Below are 15,245 nucleotides of genomic sequence, written 5' to 3'. Positions count from 1 at the left end.
GAAGAAACTTACAGAGGAAACACCCTGCAGTCAGAGGCCAAGGTGTGAGGTCCAAGCCTGCTCTGGAGCTTGGCTTTCCAGAGCTGCCTGGTTTGGGCTTGATGGTTTTACTTCAGTCCTACATCTAGTCCTGGATTTTAAAATAGTGTATTGTCTGAATGCATGAAAAAGTGTAAATGCACTTAGGTTCCCCTTGCCGCTCTTTCTGTTGTCATTTCTTTGACTCCCCAAATTCTCTTTATTTTCAAGGGGGGAAGTCTGACTTCAGTGGCATCAGCACTTCCAAACCGCTGCACACTGACATTAACAGTTCAGAGTGTGGGGCAAGGACTGTGCTGAAGCAGAGTCCTCATTTGTGTTGAAACAGGGCTGATCACCATTCTTTGGTTACACCTGAATATCTGCACCAATGGTCCTCATACACACATCTTTAAATTTTAGTTCATTTAGGTGCGGGGTTGATTTCTTTCCATAAGCCTGAAAATTGTAGAGTAAGATTTTCATCTTCACTGCTGGTATGGGAGAGCTCTGCTGTATGGAGGGGAGCATTTTTTTATTTTTTTTTTCCAGTTAGAAAGGAAAGAAATCAAACTTTTTCCAGTAGGGAAAAGTCTTGTCGAGTGATGACCTCAAAATATTTTCTCTAGCAGTGCAGTGTGATGTCAGACAGACAGTATGTGGCTGGGTGGGAGGCACAGACAGCATGGGCACGAGTGCCTGACACAGGGGAAAACCATCAGTGCACAGCTTTGGGAGGAACTGGAGCAAAGTCACCAGCGCAGATGCCACAGCAAGGAACTGTAACTGAACATTTAATAGCTTTGGATGTTTGCTTTTATGTGACAGTTGCTGCTCAAGCAATCAGATTGGAGAATTCTAGACTTGTACAGATTTCAGGGATTTTATTTGTATGTGTTCAGCACAGGACATGAGTGGGATGGGAGCATAGGGGTTTTTCCAACAGGAGAAGGGCCCTGTGCCCTGCTCCTCTGTGCCCCTGTGTACCTTGATTTTATGAGCTGAGCCTTCCCTTCTCACTCCTGCCTCTTACTCTCCCCTGAAGTCACTGTACCTCCAAACCCACCTCACTCACCTGCTCCCTCTGGTCCCAGCATCCTCCCACGCTCCCCGGAGCATCCTCTGTTCTGTGCTGCTCCCTGATGTGTTAACCTGGCCCTGCCCTGTGCCAAAAGCCCCATCTGGAACTCAAACAGCCGTGCCCCGAGTGCTGGCCCTGCCCGGCCTCCTCTGCCCAGCCTGCCCTGTGAGAACGGCAAGGCAGAGGCACATTTTCACAGTTCATTCTCCAAAAGGAGAGCCTGCAAGGGGTGAGGGGCAGACTCCTTGCAGTGAAGGTGTTAACAAATAGCAGGTGATTAAACATGACAAGCAGTGACATTTCTGTGTGGGGTTCTCAGTACCAGCAATGCCAAGAATGAAGCTATAAACCCTGACATTTTGTGTTATGCACTGAGGTTTTTAATAGACATCTTTCTCTCCCTCACCCCTGTTTGTTTCTTTTATTCCTCTATTCTCTTCTGTCCTGTTCTCCCTTTCCTCTCTCTGTCTGATCCTCACCCTGGCTCTGTCCCATCCCAAGTGCCCCCATCTCCATTTCCCATCCCTCCCTCCCCGCTCTTATCTTTGCTCTCTTGCTTCACCAGACTCATTTGTTCAATGTCCTTCACTTTAGCTTTTGTTTCTCTCTTCCTCCCTATTTTCTTGTTACACTTTTCCAAGATTTTTTTGCTTTTCATGGCATCGTTCACCCTTCCTTGCTCTTGTCTTCCTCCTGCTCGCTGCGGTCTGTGCCATCTGCACGCGCTCTCAGTCTCTCACACAGATGCACTCCCACATTTATTGCACACACACACTGGCACTTCCCGCACACTTCCCTGCTCCCCCCACGCTCCCGCTCTCTCCTGCTCTGTCTCTCACATACGCTCACACTTGCTCTTTTCTTTCTGTGCTTCCCCTCTCCTGCTCTTCTTTGTCTTTGTTACTCCCTTCTGCTGTCATCCTCCCTCTGTCTGTTCTTTTCCACTCTCTCCCCTTCTCCCTCCCTTTCCTTTCTCTTTTTGGGGTCTGATGTAATACTCTAACCATGGGCAGCCAGGCCAGTTGCTTGTCAGGGAGCAGGTGTCCCACCCCTGAGTGATGTTTTTGTTAATAACATTTTTGCCCTGACTCAGAAGCCGTCATTTTGGAGATTGGTTGGTGGGTTTTTTTTAAGGCCAGGAGCTGAGGAGGCTGAGCTTTTGGGAACAGTTGCTGGGTTTGTACTAAAAGGACTGCAACAGTTGTTCTGCTGAGCAAGAAACGTTGGAACAACTGCAGATTCTCTTCCCCCCCCCCCACCATCTATCCAAAGGGCATTTGGAGGTGACACCCAGTGCACAGTCCCCGTGCAGCCAGCTCTAATTGGAGCTGACGAGCTGCCACTCGTTCTTGGCTTTGGAAATGGGGCACTTCTGCCACTGGAGGTGGCCCTACGCAGCCCTCTCTGTTACAAAAAACATTTCCTCCTCTTCTGCCTTCTCCTGGTGGTGCTATGGGCGCAAAGCTAGCGGAATGCCAGAGTGCCCAGAGCAGTCGAGCACAGGGCTGTCCTCCAGCAGGTCTGCAGAGCTCAGCAGGTGTGGCCCAGCTACGTGACCTGGCCATGAGAAAGGGGTCCCCAGGCATAGAAGGATGGGAGGGTCAGCGGCTCCCTGGCCCGTGACCTGCCTGCTCACTGTGCCTTACCAGGCTGTGATCCCTGTGATGCACAGGCTGAGGCAGGGCATGGTGCTGCCCTGGCTGGAGATGGTGTGGGCAGGCCCGGGGGAGCCCGGGGGCTCAAGGCACCTCCAGGGGCTCTTTGAGCAGCACAGCCATTCCTTCTGACACGGCTGCAGAGTCTCTGCCTCTCCCCAGGTTCCTGGGGAAGAGCCACAGGGAGAATTCCAGGCACAGGGTCTGAGCTGTGCATTAGGAATGTGCTGGTCCATCTCTACAGCTGGCACCTCTGTCCTGAGAGCACCAGGGTGGGCGAGAGGCTCCCCTGGGTGGACAGAGAGGACAGAGGCTGGGCAGCTCCTATGGCAGGAGGTTCCCAGGTCCCCAGTGTAAGTGGCTTAGCAGGTATTTGAAATGAGTTCAAACTAAACTGCAGTTTCAGTCCCAGTATTTCCTCTTCCTTGACTCTGCACTCATTCTAAAAATCAAAATACTTCCCCATAAAGAACCGCCTTCCCATAAAAGGGCCTCTCCCTCCCTGCCTGCCCAGGTCTTATTGATCAAGCACCACAGACAGTGGCTGCAGCTTCAGTTGCCAAGTAGGGCAGATCGATAGAGACTCGATAGGATGGGATTTTTGGCAGCTGGAGCAGATATTTGTTCCTCCTTCCGTCCCACCATCCCTCTGGGAGATGGCTGGTGTCACAGTGGAAGCAGGTGGAGCAAAGCTCCGTCCTCCCGCTTGCCGCTCACCTTGTCATCTGTCCTCTGTGCTGCTGCCCTGGGACCAGAGAATGGGGCTGCAGAGAACGGGGGGCACGTGTGGAGACAGAGCAGTCCCCGGCCCCTCTCTGCTGCTTGCCTTTTACAATGGCCAAGTTCACTCTTTTGTGTACTGGGGCAATGTTGTGGGTGAGTCCAGACTCCCCAAAAGCAATATTTGGCCTTTATTGTTTTCCCAGTCTCTATTCAACTAGTGTTTCTTCCTGCCTGGATCCAAAGTCATTTCCCTGTGCCCCTCCCTGTCGTTGTCAGTGCTGTTGTCATCTTCCCAGAGATGGGGAGAGCGAGGCACGCTGATGGGACGTGGCTTCCTGAAGGCCAGAGGGACTTGGTGCTGGAGCTGGGGTTCGGGGCCCTGTTTCTGGCTGTCCTTCAGCAGCACTCAGCCCCATGGCCGTGGGCCTTCCCCACCCAGAGCCCTCCCAGGCTGCCCTGGCCGTGTAGGACCCAGAGCTGTGGGCTGGAATTCTCCAGCATCAGCTGGGGAATGAGACACAGAGGGGAGCACTGGGCAGGAGAGGGATGCTGTGCAGACTCGTCTTTCTCCATCCTCTCTGAAGAGCAGTTAGCTCTGCCATAAGATGTCCTTAACCCTTGCCAGCCCTCGTGGCTGCCCAGCCTCTGGCAGGTGCTGAGCGCTGTGCACAGAGAAGTTAATGAAATGAGTATTTTGGGGAGGGGGGCAGGGAGGCTCTCTACTGCACCCTGGGGCCCTGGGTTTATTAATGGTGACCTGCCATTAAAGACTAAAGTGCTAACCTGGTCATATTTAGCAGCTTTCAGTGGTATCCCAGTGGTCTCTGCCTGCAATATCAACTCCTGCTTTCCCCCGCAGCCCCAGCTCAGCAGGAGCTGACTCCAGAGTTTCTCTGCTACAATGAGTCTGGTGGGCAGCACTAAGAAGTCTCTGTGCTGCTGCTGCCAGACAGATTTCCACCTCCTCCTGCTGCTGCACGCAGCTTCCCCCTCTCACTGCCAGGTCTTGCCAGGCAGCGCTTGGAAAAGAGGACCAAGTCCTGGCATCTTCATGATTTCCTTTATACAGACAGAGCCTGGGGGTCGCTAGGAGAGGGAGATGTGCCAGCATGAAGCTCAGAGGGTTTGGCCATGAAGAAGAGGCACACTCCAGCTCTGCAAAGCATTTCTACAGAGCTCTCTGAGAAGGCACTGGCAAATTATCCCTGCCTGGGAAGCGAGGCAGCAGCTCTGCCAGACCTGATTAAAAAGGGACTCGAGGCTAACAGCTCCAGGTCAGAGCAGGAGGGCTGCTCCCACTGCTGCTGTCCCTCTTGCTCCAGTCTAAGAGGGCTGTGGAAAACCCAAGCTCAGGGGGATGTCCCCTAGGGGATATCAGCAGTTGGATATTGCAGTGACAGGCACTTTAGAAAGATGCTGGGAGCTGCTGCTGCTGCTGCTGGTCCAGGCAGGGATCAGTGTTAGCAGAAGAAAAAAAAAGCCCCAGAGTTTCCTTGAAGCTAATTCTGCTCTTGATGCTTCCCCAGAAGCAAGATCCTGCTGTGCTCTGTGTGCCAACTGAGATTATTGCTTTCCCTGATCACTTCTTCCTGGATTAAAACCTCAGCACAGCGTATTTTGCAGCGTGTTATTCCAGGATACCCCCTAGAAGCTCACCATGGTGCAGGCTCTGGCAGAGATGCCAGGGAATCATGAGGCTGCTCAGATCAGGAGGAGGGGGTGCCCCTGCCCCTGGCACTGCTGTTTGGCTGAGGTGAGGGCACAAAGAGCAGGGCTGTGGGGATTTTCCTCTCTGCAGAGAGCCGCAGATGCCGTGTCCTCGCCGCCCTGCCCTTCCTGCGGGCACGTTTGCCAGTGTGGGCTGCAGAGGCAGCGAGGGCAGCGGCCCCGTTCCAGCCGAGCCTCCCAGCAGGACGAGTGCCGCTTTGGCAGCCAGGCTGGGGGCAACCCTCGCTCTCCGCTCTGGCTCCGTGCCCCAGCTGATCTGCAGCCAGGTTTCGCTGTAATCCCTACATCCTGTTGCAGGTCCTTAATCAGCTGGAGGCAGCCTGGAAAAAAAACCCCAAACCCCAAACTGTTGTGGTTAAAGCTCCCCACGGCCAGGTGGTGGGGAGGGGTGGGCAGCAGCCTTCCCAGGCACCAGGTGGGGCACGGGAAGGGTTGGGAGAGATTACAGTCTCCTTGGTAGGGATGGAAGCAGAGAAAAGGGTGTTTGTTCCTGCTGGGGGTCTCTGCAGGACCCACTCAGGCTGTTCCCCTGCAGAGTGGATGGGTCAGGGTTTGAGGCATGGGCTGCTCCTGCTCTCCCACTGCCAGCTCAGCTCTGGACACTGCCCCTTCAGCCCTCGTTGGGCAGGCTTGGAAACTCTCCGGGTTGTTGTTGAGTTGGTTTTTTTCCCATTTAATGCATAGAATAACACTGATGGGTCTGAACAGCTCCAGCCAGGCGACGAGGGGAAAGAATAACAAGCTCCTGAATGTCAGGCAAAATTATGGGCCATTGCTATTTAGGGTGAGTCTGGTGGATTTAGGGCCTCTCTGTTCTATTGTCCTGGCTGCTCTGAGCATTGGAGCAGGCGAGACACAAGTCGGGAATTTTATTGCAGAGCATGTTCAGGGGAAGGCTGGTTCTGAGCGCTTCCGGAGTGAAACAGCAGCACTGGGGGAGAGGGGAACGTTTCTGTTGGAAAGTTGGGGAGATGTGATAGCAGAGGCTGTAAGTCCTGGAGAGGTGGTTATCCAGCAGAGAACAGAGCCCCTTTGCATCCTGGTTTCTGTCAGGATTCAGCTCTAGATGTTCAAGTCTGTGTAGGGTTGGTCTCTATCCATCAGAGCTGGGCTGGCTGTCCAGCTGCTGCGTCCCTTGGCAGACCCTGCTGGTCCCCACTGCATCTCAGGGGCACATGGCTCCTTGTCTTCCCTTGTGAAGCATTCAGGAATGTAGTTCATATGAAAAACAGTGCCTATGCGTGTGTGTTCAGTGGGGATTAGGGGTTTTGGTGTCATCTCCTGGATTGCTTATTGCTGGCACTGGTGAGGTAACCAGGGCTGGGCACTGCACTCACATTGCCAGGTGTTGGGGGAAGGCCCCAGCTGAACAGCATAAGCACAGAATGACACAGAAAAGCTGAAGAAAGGTGTTACACAGTGTGATAGAAGTGGATTGTCCATGGGAAAGTGATGTCTTTAACAGTGCTGAACAGGGTGTACCCTAAGCTTCCAGATTTTGGCAAATACATTCTGTCCCATGCCAGGGTGGGGAGGAGTGGCAGAGAGCAAGAAAGCCATTCAAGCCTGGCTGTCTGCATAGGTGTGAGGCTCAGCAGGGTGAATTCTTTGCTTCTTTGGGGCTCTTTTTATTTGACCGGATTAAAAAGCCTATTTGAGTTTCTTAAACCATTTAATCTAAAATCCCCAGGTAGATGCGCCATTGGATTCAGTTTTAAGCTTATAAACAAAATAGGTCTGTGTTTGTCTCTTCTTCATTTTGTTTTAAAGAAGAAGGGTTTGACCTGTCCTCCCTGGGGCTGGCGGGGAGTTGAGCTTCTGGTGCCTGTGGATCCCTGTGGGCTTTGGGAAGGGTGGGAGAGTGCAGAGGCTGGGGTGTGCTGGGGTGACCTCCCTGCAGCCCCAGGGCACAGGGACAGTGGCCTGGGCAGGTTGGGCTCCACTGGCTGCTCCCCAGGGCTCAGAACCTGCACAGACGACTGAGTGTAGGTAAAATTCCAGTAGAACCATTGCTCTGCAGATAGCTTGGGTGTGTGGAAAAGGAGAGGACCATAGGAGATGGGAGAAAGTGTGAGGAAAGCATGGAATGGTCTGGATAATTCCAGTTCCTTTTGAGAGGAAGCTGGTTCTCCTCTGCTTCCTCCAGGGTTTCCTCCTGCATCCATCCTCTCCACACAGTCTCCTCTTGTCTCCTCTGCAGTGCCATGTGGGTTATTGCTGCCACTCCCTGTGCTTCAGAGGAGGTCCCATTGTCCCCAAAATGGGACAGTTGAGGATTTGTTCTCAGGAGAGAGGTGCTGCTGATGCCTGTGGCAGCTGCAGGAATGCCACAGGTCTGTGGCCCACAGTGCCAGATACTCTGAAGGAAGGTACCAACCCCACAGCAGCTGGGTGTAGGATGATCTGCCCCTGTGTCCCCTCAAAGTGCTTTCCATGTGTGCACAGAGTCACTGATGCCTGCACGTATGTGGGGTGACAGTGGCCGGGCTCAAACCAGCTGTAGGATCCCTTCCAGGTCCTGTCCCCAGCGCTGGGAGCACAGCAGAGGCACTGCCCATCCATCTCCCTTGTGCAGCCATGGAAAAGCTCCTTCCAGCACGGCCGCACAAGGGCCAGCAGGGCAGGCTGCCCTCACCTCTTTGGGCTTTGCTGTGAGAGAGAGGCCTCCTGTGAGCAGGGCGCTCAAGGAGATGCTCTGTGTAAGGGGAAGGTGGGAGCAAGGCTGTATCCTTCCCACCTTCCCTCTCCCAAGGAGCTGAAGACAGACAGAGGGACAGGCGTCTGTCCGATGGCAGCCGGAATAGGAGGGAGCCCTGTTGGCTTTGCCCAGGGAGCCTCTTTCTATATGGAAATGAAGAATTTAGGCTAATGGAGCTCAACCATCTCTAATTTTGCGATGGCAGGAGGATTTTGATTGAAAGTAATTAAGCAAGCTAGCTGTAAAATTAATTAAAGCAAAAGGGGGGGATTTTTTTATTGGATTGGATAGCGATATAGCGGCTGTCAAATGGGGGACGGATGGGGGTGACCTGAATTCTCTGCCCTCCCTCCTCCCACTCGGGACGTTTATGTCACTTTAATCTCCTTACAGCGGCTGGTGTGCATTTGTTTGAAATAATCAAGGAAATATGGTCAGAAATTGTCAGCTTTCAGATCTAATTTACCTGACAGCCCTGCGCAGACCAGTAAGCCTCTGTGTGCGTGTGTGTGTGTGTGGTGCATGCGACTGTGTGGTCATGGAGGACTCCTTGTCTCCCCTCTCCTCTGTTTTTGTTCATTCTATCTTCTCTTGATTCTGAGCAAAAAATACTTCTGACATATCTGGGGCCACCCAGCACCTTGCAGGAAAAAGAAATAAGTTGGACAATTTTCCTGTGGTCCCTTCTCCACCCCCACCTTCCCATCACTATCTCCTCCCAACCTGCTGCCTCATCCTTGCACCATAACCAGCTTTAGGGTTTAGGCAATATAGGATTAGGGGAGGTGGCTGTAATTCTTTATTCCAGATGGCTGGCAACTGCTAAACCCACTGTCACAAGCACAGAGTTATAAAAATACTTAAATTAGGCCCTTTGTTTCAGCCCCTGTCCCTGCCAAGCAGCTATCCTGGTGTCCTGCAGGGAGCTCAGCTTGCACAGAGCAGGTGGGGGACTCTGAGTCCAGACTGTAATGATGATGCTGGGGAGAGGCTTCTCTGGACTCACACCTACCTGGATTCCCTTGCTCAGCTCCATCTGCTTCTTTTTTGCCTTTAGCTCTTAAAGAGAGACCTGCAACAAGGAGGCGCTGGGCTTGAGTTGGTGTGTGCTCACTTGGCAGGTGAACATGCCAGTCCAGGGATGTACAGAGGCTGCAATTCCTGCCCATCTGTCTGGGTGGGTGGGGGTGTGCACATTCCTGACAGAAATCCAGGCTTCCCCCTGGACCTAACCCTGCAGGAACCCAGTGACCTGAGCTCACTGTACTGAACCTGAGGAAAGAGGGCGACTACTGCAGGACTGGTGTTTCCTCAGAGCTGCCCTGGTGCCTCACATCTGTCTAGCTAGGTTGGCTCTTAGGGTTATTATTTACTATTTATTATTATTCATCAAGCACCAAGAGAGTTTGGGCTTTTGTTTGTTTTGTTTGGGTCTCCATATAGAGGCCTTTGCTGAGGCAGACTCCAGTGCCAAGACCTCTGGCACTTTTACAATTACTGCCCGTGATCCTACTGTATTGTTTATGTAGTGACTCTCAGTCCCGAGGGATTCTGCAGCCTTTCTTGGGCCAGAGCACCCAGCACCTGGCAGGGAGAGTGCAGGGCAAGTGCTGGACCCTGGTGCCAAGGAAAGTCTCTGGGCTTTATGTCCCAGGGAATCGTTAATATGTAGAGGGCTCAGGCAGGACCTGCTGTGAGGATCCACATGCAGGGGAGTTGATTAAGCTGCTTCAGAAGGAGCAGATGATTCATCCCTGCCCGGTGCCTGAGGCCACAGGGTCTCTCAGTAGCTCAGAGCTGATGTTCTGGCTGTTGGGTGTCTGCACCCACCAGTCTGTCTCTCATACAGGGAGCTGAGCTGACTGGTCCTTGTGGGCCAGCTGATGTGACCAGTCCCTGAGCATCCCAGAGCACCCCAAACCACGTCAGCATGGGAATTGAAACTTGGAGTTGTTAGGCAGGTGTGTGGAGGGCTCCACACCAGCTCTGTAACCTGCAGGACGTGGGTAGGACTGGTGATGGCCAGCTGCACGGGGCTGTGCTGAGGTGGGTGATGAGCTCATCACCATGATTCTTGGGTTTAATTCCAGCTTTGCCACTGATTTGCTTTGTGTCTGTAGCCATGTGAATGCATAGCTTTGTGCCAGTGCTTCCTCATCAGTATAATGGGTATAATTAGGCTTCCCTGATTGACGATGGCGCTGAACACTGAGTGTGCTGGCAGACTGTTTGCTTTTGTTTAAAAGTCCCTTCCAAAATAAAGAGGTAAGACCAGATTTTAGGGTGCAGGTTCCCATACCACATTGCAGATATATGTGGGTTAAGGTCTCTGGCAATACCCAACCCTTTCCTTGTGGGACAGGTCTGCTCTGAAGAGTTGGCTTCCCCGAAACCTAACAGGACTGAGTTAGGTTAAGACTAAGTGCTTCTAAGTACTGTCTCCTCTGTATTCAGCAAAATACAGAATGTGGCACTGCTGATCTTCTGTGTTAATTACAAATATAACAGAATGTAACATGAAGAATAGTCTAAATAATTTCATGGCCTGTTAACCAAAAGAGAGCTTAAGTTCTGGGACATGGACTAGGCTACCACTGATAGTGGTATCTGAATTCAGTGGTGTCTGGAGGAAGGGTCATACCATGCTGGCTGCTCTGATTTCCCACTGTAGATTGCAAGACCAGATGATTAAGAGTGCATTAGATAATCTTCTAACATAACATTCCCTACAGGCAGTTACTGGCATTGCTGTAGAGACATCCTGAACGACGTGTTGGAAAAGGAAGTGCACAGGACAGTCTTTCTGCATTGTGAACATGTTTGAGACCCCCATGCAAAGCTGTGCTCTGTTCTGACTCCAAGTCTCCTCAGACATGGCCGAGGAAAATGCACGTGAGTGCTGACCTGGGGGCACCTTCTGTTGTTCTATTTGCACCTGCTTGTACTTGTTCAACACCTCTCCCCTCTCAAGCACTGCCACTCTCACTGCCAGTGAGTCTGGAGACCCTGACTCCAGCACAGCCAGGAGCTGAGGAACATCCCATAGTTGGGTGAATGGGATGAAAAGTTCAGATTTGGGTGGCATTTCTTTTTCTCTCAGTTTAATGTAAGCAGCAGTGGAAAGGCATAAGTTCCCTTCTGTCACTGCTGTGGTGTCAGCTGGGAAATGATTCTCCTGAGCCAGGCAGAGTGACATGAGCATAAGATCAGTCAGGGAAGGATGAAGCCCAGCGAGTTGGGAAGAGCTGAGGCACTGGGCTGTCTGGAGATGAGCTGCCCATGCTCAGTGGCTGGGGAGGAGAGTCCCCCAGAAAGGGCCTGGCAGCTCAACTGGTGTTAGTTCAGAGAGTGGGAATGTGCAGAGAGCCTCAGGAGTGAGTCAGGAGGACAGACACCTGTACCTGCCTTTCCTGTGAACTGCTGACCCTCACACAACGCCCTGCTCCAGTGCTCAATCCTGGCTGCTGTTTGTGTGTGTCCAGCTGGCTCGGGGCAGCAAAAAGAAGAAAAGAACAGAGCCAGGCTCAGCTGATCAGGGGTTTCAATCAGTAGCTGCCCTGCCTGATTTGCAGTGGATTCAGGGGCTTACTTTGGAAAACTGTCTCTAGGGCGAGTCTGAACAAGCCAGTGGCACCCAATTTCCCAGGGAGACAGAAAAGCCACAGAGGAAAAAAAGATGTTGCAATAGAAGTTTGGGGATAAGAGGACAGTAGTGTTGCTGGCCAAACAAGGCTGTGAATGAGGATGTATATGCCCCATCCCATTTACCTCCCTGGCAGTGGGACCCAAGGACCTCGGGAGGATTCAGGAAGGCTTCTGTGAAAGCATCCTGAGCAGGGAAGGGGGTGCTGAATGGGACAGGGCAGCAAGGGAGACATGGAGAGCTGTGTGTCATGCTGCTCAGCTCCTGGGGCCCAGTTAAAACACAGGTGTAAAGTAGAAGTGCATCAGTGTGCCTTCAGCTCAGCCTCTCCTTTCCCCTGTGCTTCCACCTCATGTTCTCCCTGGAGCTCCAGGCAACTTTCTCAATTTACACCCATATGCAGTAAAATCACCAAGGCTGACAGGGTTTTGGTTTCATTAAATCTGAACCTTAAACATGCCAGCCCTCCACCCTGGCACGTGTTTGCAGGGCTGTCATGGCTGATGCAGGCTTCCTCATGGCTTGACAAACCAGCACCTTGGAAGCCTGGGCTGAATTCACAACATCATAGAATTGTTTAGGTTGGAAAAGACCTTTAAGGTCATCAGATCCAGCCATTAACCTGGCACTGCCCAGCCCACCTCACAGTGGCAGCGACCCTCCAAGAGGGGTGAGTGGAGTCCCAGTGTCCTCATGTATGGTCCTGGTGCCATACTGGGATTTCTGGGGACATTCCTGGGGTTTCCTCATCCCAGCAGAGGGAAGCGTGGCTCTGGGCTGACAGAACAGCTGGTGATGGATGTCTCCATGTGTGTCCTCATGGCAGCAGGGCAGTGCCCAGGTCAGGTCAGATCTGCTGCTGCCCAGACAGACCAGGAGCCAAGCCCTGGGTTTGGGAGAGGCTCAAGGCAGCACTGCCTGAGTTCCCTCTGCACAGAAGATACAGCCTCATGGAGCTGTCTTTTTATTTGCAAACTGAGCAGTTGTACTGGAAGAGATTTAGCAAACATGGGACTGCACAATGCTGTGTGTACTGAGTCACACATCAGGGCTGGAGCCAGCTAGCACTGTGAGCTACTGAGGCAAACATTTGAGAATAGCTACAATAGGCACCAAAAATATCTTCAGATGAGATCTTTCTGAGTTGCTGCACATTGGGTAACAGGGAGGGCTGACAACCTAAGCTTAAACTCTACCCACATGCTCTAGAGCTCATCCTGGGCAAGCCAAGCTACTGGAAATGGGAACAGAACAGAAAAAAAGCAAGTTTTCTCATGTAAAGGGAGCTCTGATTAGCCAACTTCACATGGGTTGGGAAGGTTCTGGCTCTGGCAGGGCTCTAGGGATTGCCTCTGTGATCCTGGCTCTGGCTGCCTTTCAGGAGGGAATGGCTGACCCCAGAACTTACCCCATGCTGTTGGATCTGCAGCTCACACCTGCACAGGGCAGGATCAGTCCCTACAAGACATCACCTGTCTGTTTTTAAAGTTCCCAGGCAAGGGGCTTGGTCTTGGAGTCTCCCGTAAAGGGTCTCCCTATTACAATATTTTTCTCAGGGGTTTGCTCTGTGGTTGCTCTTCCCTCTCTACTACTCTTTTAAAATAAAGGAGCCACTTCCCCAAAAGCCAGCTCTGGCTCCTGAGACGTGATTCCCCAAGGGCAGATGTTTGGGGGCCAGTGTGGGCCGTGTCAGCAGAATGGGAGAAGAGGCAGTGGAGGCTCTTGATGCTGTCTGACGTGCACACGGAGGGCAGGGCTGGTGGTGATGCCGAATGTGATCAGCCTCCTGCCAGGGGACCCTTGGGCATCCTGTCCCCAGTGCCCCACAGCCTTTCCTTCCCTCTGGTGCTCTCTGCCCCTCATGCTGGGGCTGGGGCTGTGCCTTGGCCCTGCTGCAGCCCCTCCCAGCTCACCATCTCTCCCACTGGCTCTGCAGCCGTGTTTTCTGCCAGCGCAGGGCACTGAAAAGTGCTGGCACTGCCAAAAACCCTGTGTGCACTACGACTCCCCAAACATCCCTTTATTTTTATTGTTCTGTTAATTACTGTTTAAACTTTAATAAGTCACTTCGTCAGGAGGGGGGACCTGCAGTGAGGTTTCTGTGCAAACACTGGGCCCGGCAGTGACTCTAGTGTAACATAACCCTTTATACAATGTGGGAATGTTTAGACTGTAACAGAAACTTGTTATTTTAATGACAGTTAAAGGGGAAAAAAAAGAAAGGAGCGAATGAAAAAGGGAAGCAAGTTTGTTGGGGAAATGGCTCATCTCAATCTCTCTGTCTGGCCTCTTTTCTCTTGGCTTTAATGATATCTGGATAAGGAGGCTTTATGGCTTCAGTTGAGGCAAGTCTTGTTCCCAGAGATGCCCTATACCAGGCAGTATGTGATCCCCTCAGTTCTGCAGGGCGAGGCCAGCAGCGGAGAGATGCTGATGGAAGCAGCATGGCTTGATTTTGCTCAGACACAGCAGCAGATGCCTAAAGCCAATTTGAGCTCAGTCTAATTATTCTGACCCACACAAGAGACTTTCCCCTTCTATTCAGAGCTTCTTCCACTGGTTAAGTTTTTAAGTAGCTGTGCTGACACAGATGCTGGCATGTCATACATAGGAAGGTCCAACATCCCATGGATAAAATGGACCTTGAAGCAAGAAGATGTTTCATTTTGACTTCTCAAAATGAGGAATCGTGCAGACGTGAGAGAGGGAGAGACTCTTGGCAGTGGGAGAAGAGAGGATTCACAGGCATCCTTGATTTTGGACTGTGACTTGTGACATGTGCGTTGCTTTGAGGTGGAGAGTGACTGTGCAGTGGCTGCTGTCCCCGCACCACAGCTCTGAAGTCACCTCCAGGTTTGGCTTGGCTATATTTAGCACTCACTATAGACAAGACCATATAGAGTGATATATATGATCTGAAAACCTTCAACTCCTGCTGACCTCGGCTGCGACAGTGAAATCCCCCAAATCTGTGCAGTCTGAGTGAGAAGTGACGTGAGACCAGAAGAAGGGAGAGCTCCCATGTTTCCCTTGACAGAATTCCATGTTCCCCCCTCCCTAGGCTGGTCACCAGGGCTATCCTCTGGGAAGCTCAGCATTTTCTGCCAGACCTGGCTGCTGGGCCCACAGGGAATGAGAGTAGAGAGGTGTACTGAGGGTGTGGGGGTGCAGAGTGGGGACACAAGAGCTTTGGCAGAAGTTGCTGGGAAGGAGAAAGGTGGAATGGTGCTGGGAGCTTGAGGAAAGAAGGCAGGAGAAGGAGAGCGCCCTAAGGGCACGGCCAGCAAGGGGGGAACAAAGGGCAAAGCTTTGGAGGGAAGGAGAGGTTAGGAGAGGTTAGGAGGGTGTGGGGTGTGAGGAGCACTTTGCTGGCAGAAAGACCCTTCCCCAGGTGCCACCTCATTCCCAGGCATCCAGTTTCTCTGTGCAGGGCCCCTCTCTCCTCTTTGCTAAGTTCCTGGCTGGAACAGGAGCCTGGGGGACTTGCACTCCGTAAAGCTTTTTGGTGAGGATGAGTGTAGGGTGGAATGGGAGGGGATGAAATCATGGGCCTCTGGGGAGTGTGTGTTTTCCCAAGTGGGTGAGCATGCAGGGAGCAGGCCAAAACAGTTCATGCTTTCCTCACCCACTGCTGGGGTTGTGATTGTTATTGATTGGGTTTGCTGTTCTCGGCACTTTGTGTTTTTCCAGCTGAGCATT

General features: G+C 52.2%; 1 protein-coding gene across 16 annotated transcripts in view; it reads left to right on the top strand.

Annotated features, from left to right (window-relative positions):
• CASZ1 (castor zinc finger 1) overlaps positions 1 to 15,245 on the top strand; it is a 186,115-nt gene that overhangs the window by 114,659 nt on the left and 56,211 nt on the right. For 8 of the 16 annotated variants that reach the window (XM_074558335.1, XM_074558332.1, XM_074558330.1 and 5 more), the window contains one exon: positions 10,636 to 10,795. The exons of the other annotated variants lie outside the window; for them this stretch is intronic. In XM_074558335.1, coding sequence (XP_074414436.1) covers positions 10,777 to 10,795 — 19 coding nt within the window. In that variant the 5' untranslated portion in view covers positions 10,636 to 10,776. The remainder of the gene's footprint in view (positions 1 to 10,635; positions 10,796 to 15,245) is intronic. 16 annotated transcript variants of the gene reach the window in all.

The sequence above is a fragment of the Zonotrichia albicollis genome, chromosome 25 (genome assembly GCF_047830755.1).
Source record: "Zonotrichia albicollis isolate bZonAlb1 chromosome 25, bZonAlb1.hap1, whole genome shotgun sequence".
In the NCBI taxonomy this organism is placed as follows: domain Eukaryota; kingdom Metazoa; phylum Chordata; class Aves; order Passeriformes; family Passerellidae; genus Zonotrichia; species Zonotrichia albicollis.
The sequence above is the reverse complement of the archived record's forward strand: the minus strand, read 5'-3'. Positions and strand labels throughout refer to the sequence as shown.